The sequence below is a fragment of the Alosa sapidissima genome, chromosome 17 (genome assembly GCF_018492685.1).
Source record: "Alosa sapidissima isolate fAloSap1 chromosome 17, fAloSap1.pri, whole genome shotgun sequence".
Taxonomy (NCBI): Eukaryota; Metazoa; Chordata; class Actinopteri; order Clupeiformes; family Clupeidae; genus Alosa; species Alosa sapidissima.
In genome coordinates this window covers 31,906,415-31,921,793 of record NC_055973.1, presented here as the reverse complement: position 1 = coordinate 31,921,793, position 15,379 = coordinate 31,906,415, and the positions used below count along the sequence as shown (strand labels likewise).

General features: G+C 44.9%; 1 protein-coding gene across 4 annotated transcripts in view; it reads left to right on the top strand.

Moving 5' to 3' along the window:
- Positions 1 to 15,379, top strand: part of pip4k2aa (phosphatidylinositol-5-phosphate 4-kinase, type II, alpha a) — a 31,727-nt gene that overhangs the window by 5,691 nt on the left and 10,657 nt on the right. For 3 of the 4 annotated variants that reach the window (XM_042067413.1, XM_042067414.1, XM_042067411.1), the window contains exons 2-6: positions 8,327 to 8,424; positions 8,727 to 8,823; positions 12,375 to 12,527; positions 13,750 to 13,896; positions 14,016 to 14,054. In XM_042067413.1, the coding sequence (XP_041923347.1) occupies positions 8,360 to 8,424; positions 8,727 to 8,823; positions 12,375 to 12,527; positions 13,750 to 13,896; positions 14,016 to 14,054 (501 nt within the window). In that variant the 5' untranslated portion in view covers positions 8,327 to 8,359. Of the gene's footprint in view, positions 1 to 547; positions 566 to 8,326; positions 8,425 to 8,726; positions 8,824 to 12,374; positions 12,528 to 13,749; positions 13,897 to 14,015; positions 14,055 to 15,379 lie in introns of those variants that run through there. The other variant, XM_042067412.1, reaches the window with a different exon arrangement.

Below are 15,379 nucleotides of genomic sequence, written 5' to 3'. Positions count from 1 at the left end.
CAGTGGTCGGCAGTGTTAACTTGATTTCCATACGTATTAATATGAATAGGTGTTTCTGTAAACCTAGGGACAATAAACAGCCATCTCTGTTACAAAAACGACCTGGTAATCGCTCACTGAAGAGGAAACTATGATAAAAAGATTGTTTTCCTCAAAGCATGGAGTTGACGACATAAGCAGGAAATGTCACGTTAATGTTAAATACATCTGAACGCTAGGTGGCAACGTTGTATTACATTTCACATACATACGGTGACATTAGAATTATGTGAGCTTCACAAGGAAGGAAGGTGCAAATATTATGTAATTTATAATGGGAAATTATTGTAAATGTTATTTCTTGTTTATTCTAATTGCAAACCACACACATCCATTCGGAATCACACGTACACATTTAATACTGAAAGACTCTCATTTTGTTTATTTGATGTTGCCTAGCAACGCAGCCTTCAGAGCAAAGATTCTAGAACAGGGCTTCAGAGAGACACTTTTTGAGTTTGTGGCCAAGAACCTAAAATATCGGTTTCCATGTGTATGTGCTGGATGGTGTGCGTCCTTTATGAAAGTAAGTGTTTTATACAGTTACAGACATAATGAGTCATGTTGTAGTGGTCAACATAAATGTGCCCCTTCTGTTATTAGAATGCTAAGCGGAGAAGCATGCTAAGCAGAGATTTAGTATCATTAATTTCTTGTGTGGCTAGCTATAGGGAGCAGATGTATGTTACTAATTGGGATTTATGTTGTTTAGCGTAATGCCATGGTCATTTGATATGAGATGCTTGCACTCGTAACTTCGTCACTTGTAACTTTAGGACTGCTATTTTTTTTACTAACAGTAATTCACGAAGAACTTTAGCCCTAAAAGTAGCACCTAAGTCTGTGACAGCTTAAAAGAAGTGGCGAGGACTCCTAACGCGATGTTTTGAAATGCGTCTACTATTGTCTACAGGAGCTTCCAATCGCGAGGGAACTTGCATTGTAGGCATAACTAAAGGATGCAATAACACCACCAACAACCAGAACTAGCCTACTCATTGTCAACATGTACATTAAATGTAACGTTTCATGTGAATCAAATTAAAATGTTTTCTTTGCAAACGTAGGCATAGGCATATAGTGACAGATTAATTTAATAATGCTGCTGTGTGAATCACGGTAAGCGCGAATGAAGTGGCCACTTCTTAATGGGACCCACTGTATGGAAGTGGGCTAAGTAAAATAGAGATGTTTCAAATAAGATAAGGTTAATCAGAATTCTACGATATGCCCCTTGACAACGGCAGAGATAGAACTGGCCTTTGGCCATAGCAACCATCCATTTAGAACGATTGGCCTTCATAGCAACCAAAGATCTGAGCTGTGTTGCAATGTGAGGCACAGTATAGAAAGGTGATGAAATATACAGACAGGTCAAAAATATAGTGCAATGTAGACAGTAGTATACAGTTGATTTACAGACGGTGGTTTAGAGTAATATGAAGTATTCCTTTATTCTGAGATACATCTGAGATAGGCTACATAGGCTCTCAAAACAACCCCAGGCTCACAAAACAATCCCAAACAGACATAAGGTCTTTATAGAGCAAATCCATATAGATTATTTGTCAAATAAACCAGTAAAACATCATTTGTGGGATGGAATATATAACATTCACACTCATAGCTCATATTTTTTAAAATAAATCCGTGAAAAATTATCCTGACAAACAAGCAGCTTTTTAATGCCTTGGTCATATTTCATAATTTCAATTCCTCTGTAGGTTACCTGATAGCCCAGTTTGAGAGGTGCAAGACGCGTGACATTATTTATTTTTGCAGCCAATCACTGCTGTCATTTTATTTTATTGATTTGATCTCAGTCATAGAAGCTAAATTCGAAGGCAGGCCCAAAGGTAAAATCCAACGAACCGCATTCAACCCTCAAGCCAATAGTTGAATAGCCCTCTACTAGAGCTTTTGAGGTATTGCCACTGCTCTAACACTGAAAGACACTGTTGCTTGGATCAAGCCAGGTTCAGCATAGCCCAGTCACTGTCTGCTCACGTTGGTGACCGGACCAGGGCAAGCACACTTTCGCAGTTCCCGCGGGAAATGCAGTCTAGTTCAACTGTATTAATTTTCAAAGTTACTGTGAAAGTAGTGCAATAAATCCATAGAAATATCAACATCTGTTAAAATGTTGAGACTTAACATGAGATGAGTGTAGCAGGTACTTGATAACAACACAGCGATGTTCTCAACTTTAGTGTGTAATCCTCTCAATCATCTGAGATCGGGAGGCCTGATATAGACTCGGTCACTTCCCGTCCGCTCCGCTGAGCTTATTGGGCCTGCGCTGAGCGCTGGGCGGATTGTTTGATAGCGCTAGCGTTGAGATAACCTAGCCTACACTAAGCCTCTGTGCGGCAGCTCATCTTATGTAGAAAACAGATGCTTTCTGGGACTCTGGAGATTTCTCTGGTTGCTCGAAGTTCAGCAGAAAGTTCTCTGAGGAAAAGTTTTTCATTGGACTATACTGAAAGATAAAACAACTGACCACTGATCAAACAACGTTATGATATTAAACCCCTTTGAAACTGAGAGATTGTAATAGCAAAGAAAACCTTTTGATAGCTGTTTCCATTATGGTAGATTTGAATCCAGTGGCCTTTACACTGACTCAAAAAAGAATGTGCATGTGCATTCTATAGCCTGTCCATTATTTGGTGTCTCAGGTTCTGTATAAATATCAGACATCTTTAACAAGAAACAAGAGTAAGTGCACTTGTGTCCCTCTGGTTTGTGTGTCTCCATTTGAGACTGCTTTTATATGACCTGTTTTGATCATGATGTTGTGCTGATCCTCCCATCTGTCAAATAGGACAAAGTTATGGAAGGCAAACTCATATTTAGACGGTGATGTTATGCTTTTAACACAGAGCATTCATATCTTAAGCAGTCTGCACTGTTTGTGTATCTGATTACATTGTTTAAAAGATCCCCTTGAAGGTCACTCACTGTAAATAGTGTTCTGCCGGGCCCAGACGTAGGTCAAGGGCTAAGGCTACCTCCCAACAATGGAATGAGGCCTTCTAGTAACCTTTTTCAGTTTTCGCAGTGCTCTCTCTCCATGTACACGTCTAAATAGCATAGCAGCTTATCAAAAAATATACATTAGACACAGGCCTATTCTTTTAAGAAATCTGTTTAACTCGATTTGTTAGGTTATGTTTCAGCAATGAATGAAACACAATGGGGCCACATTGAGTTGCAAATTTCCCCAACATGAGTGAGTTTGTGGAGTTGATTGTAGTGTGACTGAGAGGAGTGGGTTTGTGGAGTTGGATGTTAGTGTGACTGAGTTGATTCGCTGAAGGTGTTTGTCAGTGGCAGGATAAGCACCTTCTCTCTGCACCTTCTCTCTTCCTGTCCTGGCCAAGGGCAAGCGTGCTCAGTTTGAAGCGGAAAACCTTAGCCCGCTGCCATGGAGACAAACAGGAAGTGGTGATGTTAAACTTGGACTGCGTGAGGCGACTGAAGAGAGATAAGTGCTGACTGTGCAACAGTTGCTGAATTTGTGCCAGAGCGTTTGATTTATTTGATACCCCCTCCACACACACACACACACACATGCTTACTCTTACTAAGTGAAGCAGTAAATGCAATCTCTTTGTGTCTCAGGGTGTCATTCCCTTGATTGTGAATCAGTCTAGAAATATGATTTAACAACAAAGGATGCAGATCATTTGCTAAATGCAATTTGCCCACGAGAGTCTGTGGAATTGCATAATGATTATCTAATATTCTTCAGTTGTATGTTTCATGTCTTTAGACTTCCCTGGCTTAAAGAAGTTTACAGTGTTGCTGCAAGTGGTGATATAGATATTGGGAATGCTGAATCAAAACTCTTTAGAAGTCTTGAATTGCCAACATAGTTTGGCTAACTGTCTCAACTGGGGTCAACTTCTGTAAATTCTCTAAATAACTTCTGTTTTCAGTTTTCTTTTCTCTGTAGCCATTACAAATATCAGATCAATGTTCAAGTTATGGTTGTGGCTTGTCAAAAGTGTTCAAATGAAATAGTGAAAGCCTATTTTCAGCGATGTTGTGGTAGCCTGGTGTGTTTTAGTTGAAGTCTAGTGGAAGTAGTTGAATGCGCAGACCAAGATAGAGATCGAGATTGTGTAGTTTTTACGCATACTCATTCAGCTGGCCTTTTAAAAAAGAGAAGTGACTGCAACTAATCGTATATTGAGCTTAGAGAAAGCAGTAACGTTTGCAGGTAGATGTGCAGAACTGTGGTAAAATCATCCGAGAGATAAGAATCTGAAGATCATCACCTTGCCTAACTCGGCTCCAGTTGATGATGACTAACTTTCAGTCAAGCTAAATGACTGTGAAAGACAGACAAGCAGATGTAGCTTAAATGCATGTTGAACACGTTGTCTCCAGTAAAAAGTGAGAGGGAAATGATCCCTGACGTTAGAGTACTTTATGAATGGACCAACCTGCCTATTTGGATTTGAATCTCAGTGAAGCCAATGAAGAAGACTCTATCATAAGCTATCATAGTCATTTACATCCATTGATTTCTTGATTCTTTCCACTGACTGCAGGTGAATGTGAGCTGCTAGCACTGCTTTGCCCACTGGCTTTGTTTGAACATTAAAATAGCATTGGAACTGTGAGATTTGTGGCTGACTGTGGTGTAGCTGTGTCCACCACTGTGGGACTGGTCTGTCTGGGGGTGTGCTGAGTGGCGTTGTTGTGCTCAGCTGCAGTGTATGATCTGTCTGTCTGAGCCAAGACGCCTCTGATATCAGCCAACGGGCCCTCGAGTCCACCCCCAGGAAGCTCCGCTCCACAGTCTTCATCGAGCTTGCACATGTTGCAGCAGGGGAGGCGTCAGAGAGAGAGAGAGAGAGAGAGAGAGAGAGAGAGAGAGAGAGAGAGATGGATATTGATGTAGCAGCCCTTGGATCCAAAAAGAGAGTCTCGACTGATGCATAAGGTGTTCTTTATTTAGTTCGCCAAACCAGCATACGTTCAACTTTTAATCCATCATCGTCACCTTAGCACCGTGAAAACTGTATTGAAAAACATACATACAAACATCACACACTTGCTTTCACGGCTACAAAACATCATTACGTGAATAAACATTTAGAGCGACACATTAATTACACAGCAAAATAGACCATACATATGTGCAAACATTTCCTAAATAACTACTGTATGAATGAAACGTACCTCGTCCACCAAGGAATGCAAAATATATGATAGTCCTTTCTTCCGTCATGAAACGGGCGTCAAGTCATTTAAGTTCATGAGTGAAACGAAATCTGATAAAATCCTGTCGGCCCAAACACACTCGTACTACTCACACCCGCCAGCTACCATTTAAAAGCTCATCTTCCCTTGTGCAAACTACGGTGCCACCAAAGGGACAAATTTCAACATTACAGGTGCACAGAATTTCCGGTCAATCACATACAAATAACATTAAAGGCACATACGAAATATAGAATTCATTTAGATTAAGTTACACACATTTACAAACATATTTTACCAATAAACCAACCCATACTTATTTCATTAGATCAAAAGCAGATATTAAAACTCCAAAGTGGTCCTTTACAATTGAATATGAATGTTCTAAATCAAATGCATCATGCATCAAGGTTAACACGTTTAGAATAGACACTAGGGTTTTAGTTCTTAGTTTTGGTTCCGTCACATTTGAGCTAACTTATTGTTTTCCTAGGTGAAGGCCTCCTGCAAAAGTTGTTTTCCCCTTTCTCTCTGTCTCTCTCCCCCTCTCTCTTTCTCTCTCTCTCTCTCTTTTATAATGAAAACAGTCTGTGTGGCTGGTTGTAATTTCCATGGTTAGTGATTTATGACTGTTCCATGTCAGGTTGTCAGAGGCTTAGGGGTCCAGAACTATCACATCCATCATGCACCTATTCCCCTGAAACACACACTGTAACCTTCATCTTGGATGTCGTAGTGGACAGAGAGAGAGAGAAAATTGCCTTGTTAATAAATCATAAGCTAATAAGTTTGGGGCAAGTTTGGATGACTTAAAATAGAGCGGTTTATATTTGATCCGCTGAGGAGGAAGAGTCATGACAGCCCGTGAGACATCTGTGTTAGCTGCTTCCTCCTCTCAGAAATCCTACGTTCTGAAGGAAGATTTGATGTTCCCCACTGGAGGTAAACAATAAATAGGGCCATGAGTCATGTGGCCTCAGGGGCCGAGCCTAATAAGTGACAGGCCTGTTGGACCCTTGTATGTCAGCGATATCATTGACCTGAGCAGCCCTGCTGTCTCTCGACCTGCATACATTTGTATTGCCCCTAACACAGGGCCTGTTGAACTTCTCCGCATTTTTTGTTGATGAAATGGGCCGTTACCAATTTTTAACAGTGACACTGTTCACACTGATGATGGATGTACCTGTCTTGAGGAATGATCTTAGCTGTGGGCCATAGTTTACAAATGAGACATTTTCAAATGTTGATACAAGGATACAAGGAAGTTTATTGTCACATGCATATAGTTACTGGAAGTATGAGCTAGGCCTAGCACAAATTCATTTATTTAGCTGACTGACGCTTTTATCTAAAGCTATGTACATGCGTCGGTTAATACAGGGCTAGTGTCCCTGGAGTCATTCAGGGTCTAGTGCTTTGCTCAAGGGCACAAAAGTGTCAACTGAGAATCACACCCAGCACTGAGCGCAGAGATTTTATGATTTTATGATGGTATGACTTTATGATGAGCACTGCAGAGATTTTATGATGCAGAATCTTTGATAATGAACTTGTTGGTTTCAAGAATGTTGAACTTGGCAACTGAAATTGGCAATGCATTGTTTTTTTGTTTTTTTAACTAGCCTTGTATGCTGACTCTCACAGTTTGTCTTCCAAATTTGTGTCTCACAAATGTGTGAACTTTGGTCCCAGAAGCAGCTCAGGTAAAATGTTGAATGAATAAGGGATTTGATGTCCAAAATAGACCCGCCCCTTCTCAAATAGACCACGCCCTTCTCACGCCAGTCTTGTGGAACTGCACTAGAACAGCATGATGGAAATCCCCAGTGCTGAAAGCCGGGGGAATCATGGAGAGAAAAATGAGTTGCAATTAAATTTCCCCGGACTGAACAAATAAGAACTCTGCCTGCCGTTGAAAGTCTCCTTGCACCGGTTCATAGGAACTTTTTCACCCCTCAGATTCCTTGGAGTTGGGACTTTGCCAGGTTGAGATGAGGGCTGTTAGGGACCTCAATCCCAGTCTACCCTCCCCAAGGTTGTGTCCTGGTGGATTGATGACTTGTTACTTTACTGTCCCTGTGAGAAGGCACATTTTTCCCCTTTTTTAAACTGTGCCGTGCATCTTAATCACTGTCAAAACTTTACGCTGTACTGTATGTAAAAGTTGGCCTGGTTCTTATTGTGTATATAGAGTGAAGGTCAGGCCTGAAGGTGTTGCCTCTCTTTCTGCAAGTGCTGAAGAGCAAGAAAGTAGTCGTTATGTTTTCATCACTTTATTGTGGTCCAATATTGTTATGGCAGTAAGCACCAAATCAGCAGAGTCTAACAGCTTCAGTCGTTAAGACAATAATTTGAATGAGCTCACTGGATTGAGAAACGCTTTATCCCCAAAGTTCAATTACTGTGAGCCTACCGACCTCTGCAGCCTGTAACTACAACACCTGAATGTTGTTGTCACAGCAAACCTGCTAATAACACTAAAGAGTTACACATATGTATGCGTTTGAACTTTGCCACCTTTCCCTGCTGCTGCTGCCTGCCTATTGCAGGCGTTCAACTGAGCACTTGGGCTTTGGATGTGGCATGGTTGGTAACAGAGAACAGTAGTTGTGTGAGATGCGTGAGGTCAAGGCATTGTCTTTGGCCCCTGTCCTTGTCTCGCTCGCACGCCATCAAGCTGCGCTTTGTGTGCCCAGGCGTCGCTCCGAGACTGGCACCCTGGAGCACCATGGGCACTGGAGCCCTCGCCAGTCCTGGACCCTGCAGAGCGCAGGGCTCAACCCTGTGTGTGTGTGTGTGTGTGTGTGTGTGTGTGTGTGTGTGTGTGTGTGTGTTTGATTGAGAGATTGTATATAAAACACTGAAAGGACAAGAAGACCTTAGTAAGTGAAAAGTGAATTTTGAGGTCGCTCAAGATTGCGGTCATTGAATGTTGAAAAGATTCACCTGCGTTTGTGTTAAACCAATGCAAGAGTCTCGACTGGCAAAGTGTTGTCAACTTAAGTGATGTGTCTTATGACTTGTGATGTCATTTCCTGTGACTGACTGGTCTGTTTTTTGTCCTGTACAGATAAATGAGCTGAGCCACATCCAGATCCCCATCATGCTCATGCCGGATGACTTCAAGGCCTACTCCAAGATTAAAGTGGACAACCACCTATTCAACAAGTGAGCGCTCGCATTTCAACACCAAAGCACGAGGCCACTACTGCTGAAAGGGGTAGACTGCAAGGGTAGCCTACAAGTCACAGCTAGTGCAGGTCATGCCTGGAGGACTGCTGACCTGCGGTCATTTGAAATATACATCACTGAGTGACAACAAAACCCTTTTTCATTCGACCCCTAAATTCAGCTCACAGAAAAGTGTTGTTACCTCTTGTGCAGCTGTACTGTATGATATGACTGTGTGTTGCACTGGGTGTTTATCGGTGCTTTTGGAAGAGGCTGATGTTTGTGTTCTTTCTTTGCAGAGAGAACATGCCAAGTCACTTTAAATTTAAGGAGTATTGTCCGCTGGTGTTTCGTAACCTGAGAGAGCGGTTTGGCATCGATGACCAAGACTTCCAGGTAAACGCAGGCACACGCACGAAAGGGGAGACCGTAGCTGGCCTGGGTCAGGGGGTCACTGGGGTCATGTTTGGCATATGCTGGGCATAGTGTGATGGTGGCATGGTGGCATATGCTGGGGATAGTGTGATGGTGGCATGGTGGCATACGCTGGGGATAGTGTGATGGTGGCATGGTGGCATATGCTGGGCATAGGGTGATGGGGGCATACGCTGGGCATACGCTAATGGTGGCATACGCTGGCATAGGGTGATGGTGGCATACGCTGATGGGGGCATACGCTGAAGATAGTGGCATACGCTGGGAATAGTGGCATACGCTGATGGTGGCATACGCTGGGGATGGTGGCATACGCTGGGGATGGTGGCATACGCTGATGGGGGCATACGCTGATGGGGGCATACGCTGATGGTGGCATACGCTGATGGTGGCATACGCTGGCATCGGGTGATGGTGCCATACGCTGATGGTGGCATACGCTGGCATCGGGTGATGGTGCCATACGCTGATGGTGGCATACGCTGGCATAGGGTGATGGTGCCATACGCTGGGGATAGTGGCATACGCTTGGCATAGGGTGATGGGGGCATACGCTGGGGATAGTGGCATACGCTGTGGGTAGGGTGATTGGGGTATACGCTGGGTGGCATACGCTGTGGGTAGGGTGATGGGGGCATACGCTGGGTGGCATACGCTGTGGGTAGGGTGATGGGGGCATACGCTGGGTGGCATACGCTGTGGGTAGGGTGATGGGGGCAAGGTTTTCTGGCATGAATGCTGTACGCCTGCAAACCAATGTGTATTTGTGTGTGTAGCGTGACTATGATTAATGAGTGGCAGTCTAATCATTAGATACTCAGTCTGTTGTCTTAGTATGCCCCAATATGTTACATCATGATGCCATAAGTACAGTCTGTCAGTCCTCCGACATCCTGTCCACCCACATGGGTAACAGAGGCTGGACAGCAAACTCTTCATTTCCCTTTACGGTTCAACCCATTCATTGATCCTGCAAGGCTTGGGCCAAGACGCTAATGGTGGTCAATGGCAAGACGCTTTAGGCCGGGCCACCTCTAGTAAAAGCTTATGAGAAAAGATTGCTCGTTGGAGCTCCAGCGAGAGGTGATAAACCACCGGCGTGGGTGCCCGCCTCGCCCCCAGCACGCCCTCTTGTCTTCGCTATAGCGGTGGGCATCGTGCCATTATCCCGAGCAACGTCTGCAATTATCCGCTCAGAGAGGCTGACGTTCCGGGCACAAGCTTGCGCTCTCTCGCTCTCTTGATCTCTCTCTCCCTCTCTCGCTCTCTTGATCTCTCTCTCGCTCTCTCGCTCTCTTGATCTCTCTCTCTCCTTCTCTCGCTCTCTTGATCTCTCTCTCGCTCTCTCGCTCTCTTGATCTCTCTCTCTCCTTCTCTCGCTCTCTTGATCTCTCTCTCCCTCTCTCGCTCTCTTGATCTCTCTCTCCCTCTCCCCCCCCCCCCACCCCCCTCTCGTTTTGGAGCTCAGTTGCCTGTGTGACCCACCGCGGAGCTCCAGGGATTCCGTCGACTGCTGGCCAGAGGATTAGCCGGTGGCCTGACCTTGTTTGAAGTCAAACGGCTGTCTCGGCCGGGCTGGGGACTGAGCTTTAGCCAAGTGGGGGGGGGGGGGTGACAACTGTGAGCCTCACTGTCAGAACAGGAATGCACGAGACGGTTAAATCAGACACATTGTTATTGTGTACATAACTTTGCACTATTGGTTTTGTAAATCAGACACGTTGTTATTGTGTACATAACTTTTCACTATTGGTTTTATAAATCAGACACGTTGTTATTGTGTAAATAACTTTGCACTATTGGTTTTGTAAATCAGACACGTTTTTATTGTGTAAATAACTTTGCACTATTGGTTTTGTCTTTCAAATTGAGATTGAAAATAGACACATTAAAAACATTTTCTAAACTAGTTGACCAATCATAATACAAGTAAATGATGAGAAAACCGAACAATGCAAAACAATGTGCCATTATTGCCAAGTAGCCCTAAAAGAGTCGCCCCTACACTGTGGGGTCCCAACACTTTCCAAACACGTTGAGGGCCTGTGCTTTTGACGAGCTCCGCTCAGCCAGAACGCTCAGCCAGAACGCTGTGCCAAAGGCCTGTCTCGTAACTCTGCCGCACTCCTCTGGGTTCACACTTCCTACTGCAGAGGAAAGAGACCACGATGCCGCTGCCGCTGCAGGCTGTCCTCGGCCATCGTCGCGTCCCGGTAGTTCTCGGCTGGCCTGCCTCAGCTTCTGCTCAGGACAGGGCAGGCACGGAACACGGAACACGGAACATGGCTCCAGACCGCGCCAGCTGCCTTGTGCCTCTTGTAACAATGAGAGAAGGAGAGGAAGGAGAGAGAGAGTTAAAATGAGGGAGAGATGGTTTGAGTGTGTGTGTGTGTGTGTGTGTGTGTGTGTGTGTGTGTGTGTGTGTGTTTGAGTGTGTGTGTGTTTGTGTGTGTGCGTGTGTGCGTGTGTGCGTGTGTGCGTGTGTGCGTGTGTGCGTGTGTGTGCGTGTGCGCGTGTGCGCGTGTGCGCGTGTGTGCGTGTGTGTGCGTGCGTGAGACACATGGGGCTCTGAAAAACAGCAGGACCTCAGCAGCTGTGTCTGCCAGTCATCCTCTCCAGCAGAGCAGACCAAGCCTGCGGCCTTCTCAAGTTTGTCATGTCTGCCTCTCCCTGCTCAGGCTACTCAGAAAGTGGGAAACACACACACTTATACACACACATGCACACACATACACATACACATACACATATACACACATATACGCACACGCACACACATGCACACACACACACACACACACACACACACACACACACACACACACACACACACACACACACACACATACACATACACATATACACACACACACACACATACAGATACACGCGCACACATACACGCACACATACACATACACACACATACACATACACGCACACATACACACACACACACACATACACACACACACACACATGCAAACATACACACACATACACATACACACATGCAAACATACACACACACGCACACATACACACACACACACACATACACACACACACACACATGCAAACATACACACACATACACATACACACATGCAAACATACACACACATGCACACATACACACACACACACACAGTTCCCAGGCTTTGTGTTTTTCTGCAGTACAGTTAACAGCCTTTTGATTCAAGCTTGAGTCACAAGCTGCTGTTGAGGTAGTATGTGGAAATGTCAAGTTACCAATTAAGAAGTAAAAATGAGAGTTTTGGTACTATTAAAGCGATTTTGATACCTCCCACTGTGCAATTCATGAAATATTCATACGACACAAAATCCACTTGAGGCTGTTGACTTCTTCCATTTGAGGCTGTTGACTTCTTCCATTTGAGGTTCTTGACTTCTGTGCTTGGATTATGCACCTTTGATGACTCGGTGGTGAGGTTTTCTGCTCTGTTTGATGACTCCGTGGTGAGGTTTGTTGTCGTTTGTTTTTCCCCCAGAATTCTCTGACGCGGAGCGCGCCCTTGACCAGCGATGCACAGGGCCGCAGTGGTGCGCGATTCCACACCTCTTACGACAAGAGGTACGTCGTCAAGACCATCACCAGCGAGGACGTGGCCGAGATGCACAACATCCTCAAGAAGTACCACCAGGTAGAGGCTGCCACTCCCAGGTGCAGACTACAGGGCTTTGGTGGCCAGAGCGCCTCCTCTTTACAGTGCAGTGCGGCTTTACATTTACATTTACACTCAGAGCGCGTCATCGTTACAGTGCAGTGCGGCTTCACATTTACACTCAGAGCGCGTCATCTTTACATTGCAGTGCGGCTTCACATTTACACTCAGAGCGCATCATCTTTACATTGCAGTGCGGCTTTACATTTACACTCAGAGCGCATCATCTTTACAGTGCAGTGCGGCTTCACATTTACACTCAGAGCGCATCATCTTTACATTGCAGTGCGGCTTCACATTTACACTCAGAGCGCATCATCTTTACATTGCAGTGCGGCTTCACATTTACACTCAGAGCGCGTCATCGTTACAGTGCAGTGCGGCTTCACATTTACACTCAGAGCGCATCATCGTTACAGTGCAGTGTGGCTTTACGTTTACATTTACACACTTTTATCCAAGGCCACTTACAGAAAGGCAAACAGTCATGGTACAGTGCGACAAGACATTGTAGTGCATTAAAGGGTCATTTTCACAGTGGAGTGTGGCTTTAAACAGAAGACATTTCCTTCAACTAGGTTCATGTATTTTTTTTAAGTGTGTGAAGCCTATATCACTGTTGGTAGTTTGAGTTCATTTTTATCTTGGAGCTTGTATGCCAGATTCTTGACAGTAGTACGTTTGGAACTGTAGATTTGGGTTTGTTTATTTTTTAAATCAAATACTTCTTTGGATACCACTCATAAATTCAGATTATAGGACCTTTTCTGCTGTTCATTTGCTGTAGTTGTGGTAAAGCTGATCCTACAAGTCCTATATGATGCAGGCACCATTGCCTTTAAGCCCCAGAGGAACCACAGCTGATGTATTGTTTGCTTACTCCATGCCCCAAGCTGTTACTGATTAAAACATCTGCTAAAAGATGAAATCCAAGAAGTGACCCAGCTGGTCAAACAACCCTTCTCTTACCAGGAGGGCAGACTGGCATTGCCTGGACTAGATTGATGCCCTCAGTGAGGGGCTGTTACCCTCTGCTCATCTCTGGGTTATTGCTGTTACCGTCAGCCAGAATCTGCTTTATACACGACTACGGACGCTTTCCCTGATCTGAGCCCTGTTTTTCTACCTCTCGCCCCTTTAAACACGGACGCTTTCCCTGCTCTGAACCCTGTTTTTCTACCTCTCGTCCCTTTCGCCGCAGTTCATAGTGGAGTGTCATGGCAACACACTTCTCCCCCAGTTCCTGGGAATGTACCGTCTTACGGTGGACGGCGACGAGACCTACATGATTGTCACACGCAACGTCTTCAGCCACAGGCTATCAGTGTATAAGAAGTACGACCTGAAGGTGAGCCGCAGAACACCCCCACCCCCACCCCCCCCCACCCCCGTGTGAATGTTAACTGCAGTCTGCTAAAACCCGATAAGCCTCCATCACCTTTTTAAATGCTTTCTTTTGTTTCACAGGGTTCCACTGTTGCCAGGGAGGCAAGTGACAAGGAGAAGGTGAGTGTAACTCTAATCCGTCTAGAGGCGGCTGCTCTGCTCTAACCCACACCCTAACACTGAGCACTGCATGGAAATGCTTTGAATGCACTGATTAGTGGTCCAACCAGTTAGCACTGCTCTCCGAACGCCTTGTAAATATATGGGTGGGACATCTGGGGCGGCCAGCACCAAAGCTACACTAATAGACAGATCAGTGCTTTGAACGTGTTGCCTGTGCATTTTCTCACATGTACATATCTCTGGGAAACTGCTTTCCAGATTTTCTGTGTTAGCACAGTTTATTTGTTTGATTTAAAACTCTTCCAACATCTTTTCTTGTCTTTCTTCGTTTTTTTTTATTATTATTTCCAACTGCAGAATCATTTCAGCATTTGTTGACTTAATCTCTGAAGCACAACACACTCATTCCATATACGTGTCGTTCTTAAATATTTTATGCGTCATAAATTGACACGTCTTGGGGCATATAATGTGTTTTCATGGTGTTGACAGTTTCCTGGCTGTATGTGTGGGTGCGATGGCGGATGAGTATTCATGTTCAGGGTGTAATCTGGACAAGGGCATGTTATATTATGCCCATTTCATGGTACACGCACGCTGCACATTCTTCAGATGAGCAGTGATTTTCTGGGTCACGTCTCTATTACCCGTCTCAGCCGAGTCGTTTGGGATGGGGCGCTCCTGGACCAAGGACATGCCTGTTGCCCGTGCGGTGGGGTGGGGTGGGGTGGGGTCGGGGTGCGGTGGGGTGGGGTGCGGTGAGGTGGGGGTGCGGTTGGGTGGGGTGGGGTCGGGGTGCGGTGGGGGTGGGGTGGGAGGTCTGATCTTTCCACGCTGGGACGCGGAGGAGCTCAAGTGTGTGTGGTGAAGTGAACGCAGCGAAATGTAACTCTAAAGGTCTCCAGCAGTCTTAATTTAGCCTTTCAGTCCTTCACGCTAGCATAGCTCAGTGACATAAATGGTAAAAGTTCCAAAAGATTGCACTGACAGAAGGATCCAAGGTCTCGTACTCTTCCTCTGGTAGTGGTTTTGTGGGACTTGTGCTTGTGTGTCTAGCCTCGTACGTGAAGCTCGAAAATAGGATCCAACACTTAGCAAGCTTGATATATTTTGTTTTACGGATCAAAAGAGAAGAAAGAAACACAACTGATAATGATTTGACTGCTACTTCCCTACCTTAGCGTTTCAGTTGTTACTGCTTGCAGTCGCAATCATATAATAAACAAATCATACACATTTGCATTTCACATTTGTATTTTTGATGGTGAATATGCATATAAAGTGATATTGCCAAAGCTGCTCTGTTGCGAGAGCAGGAGACT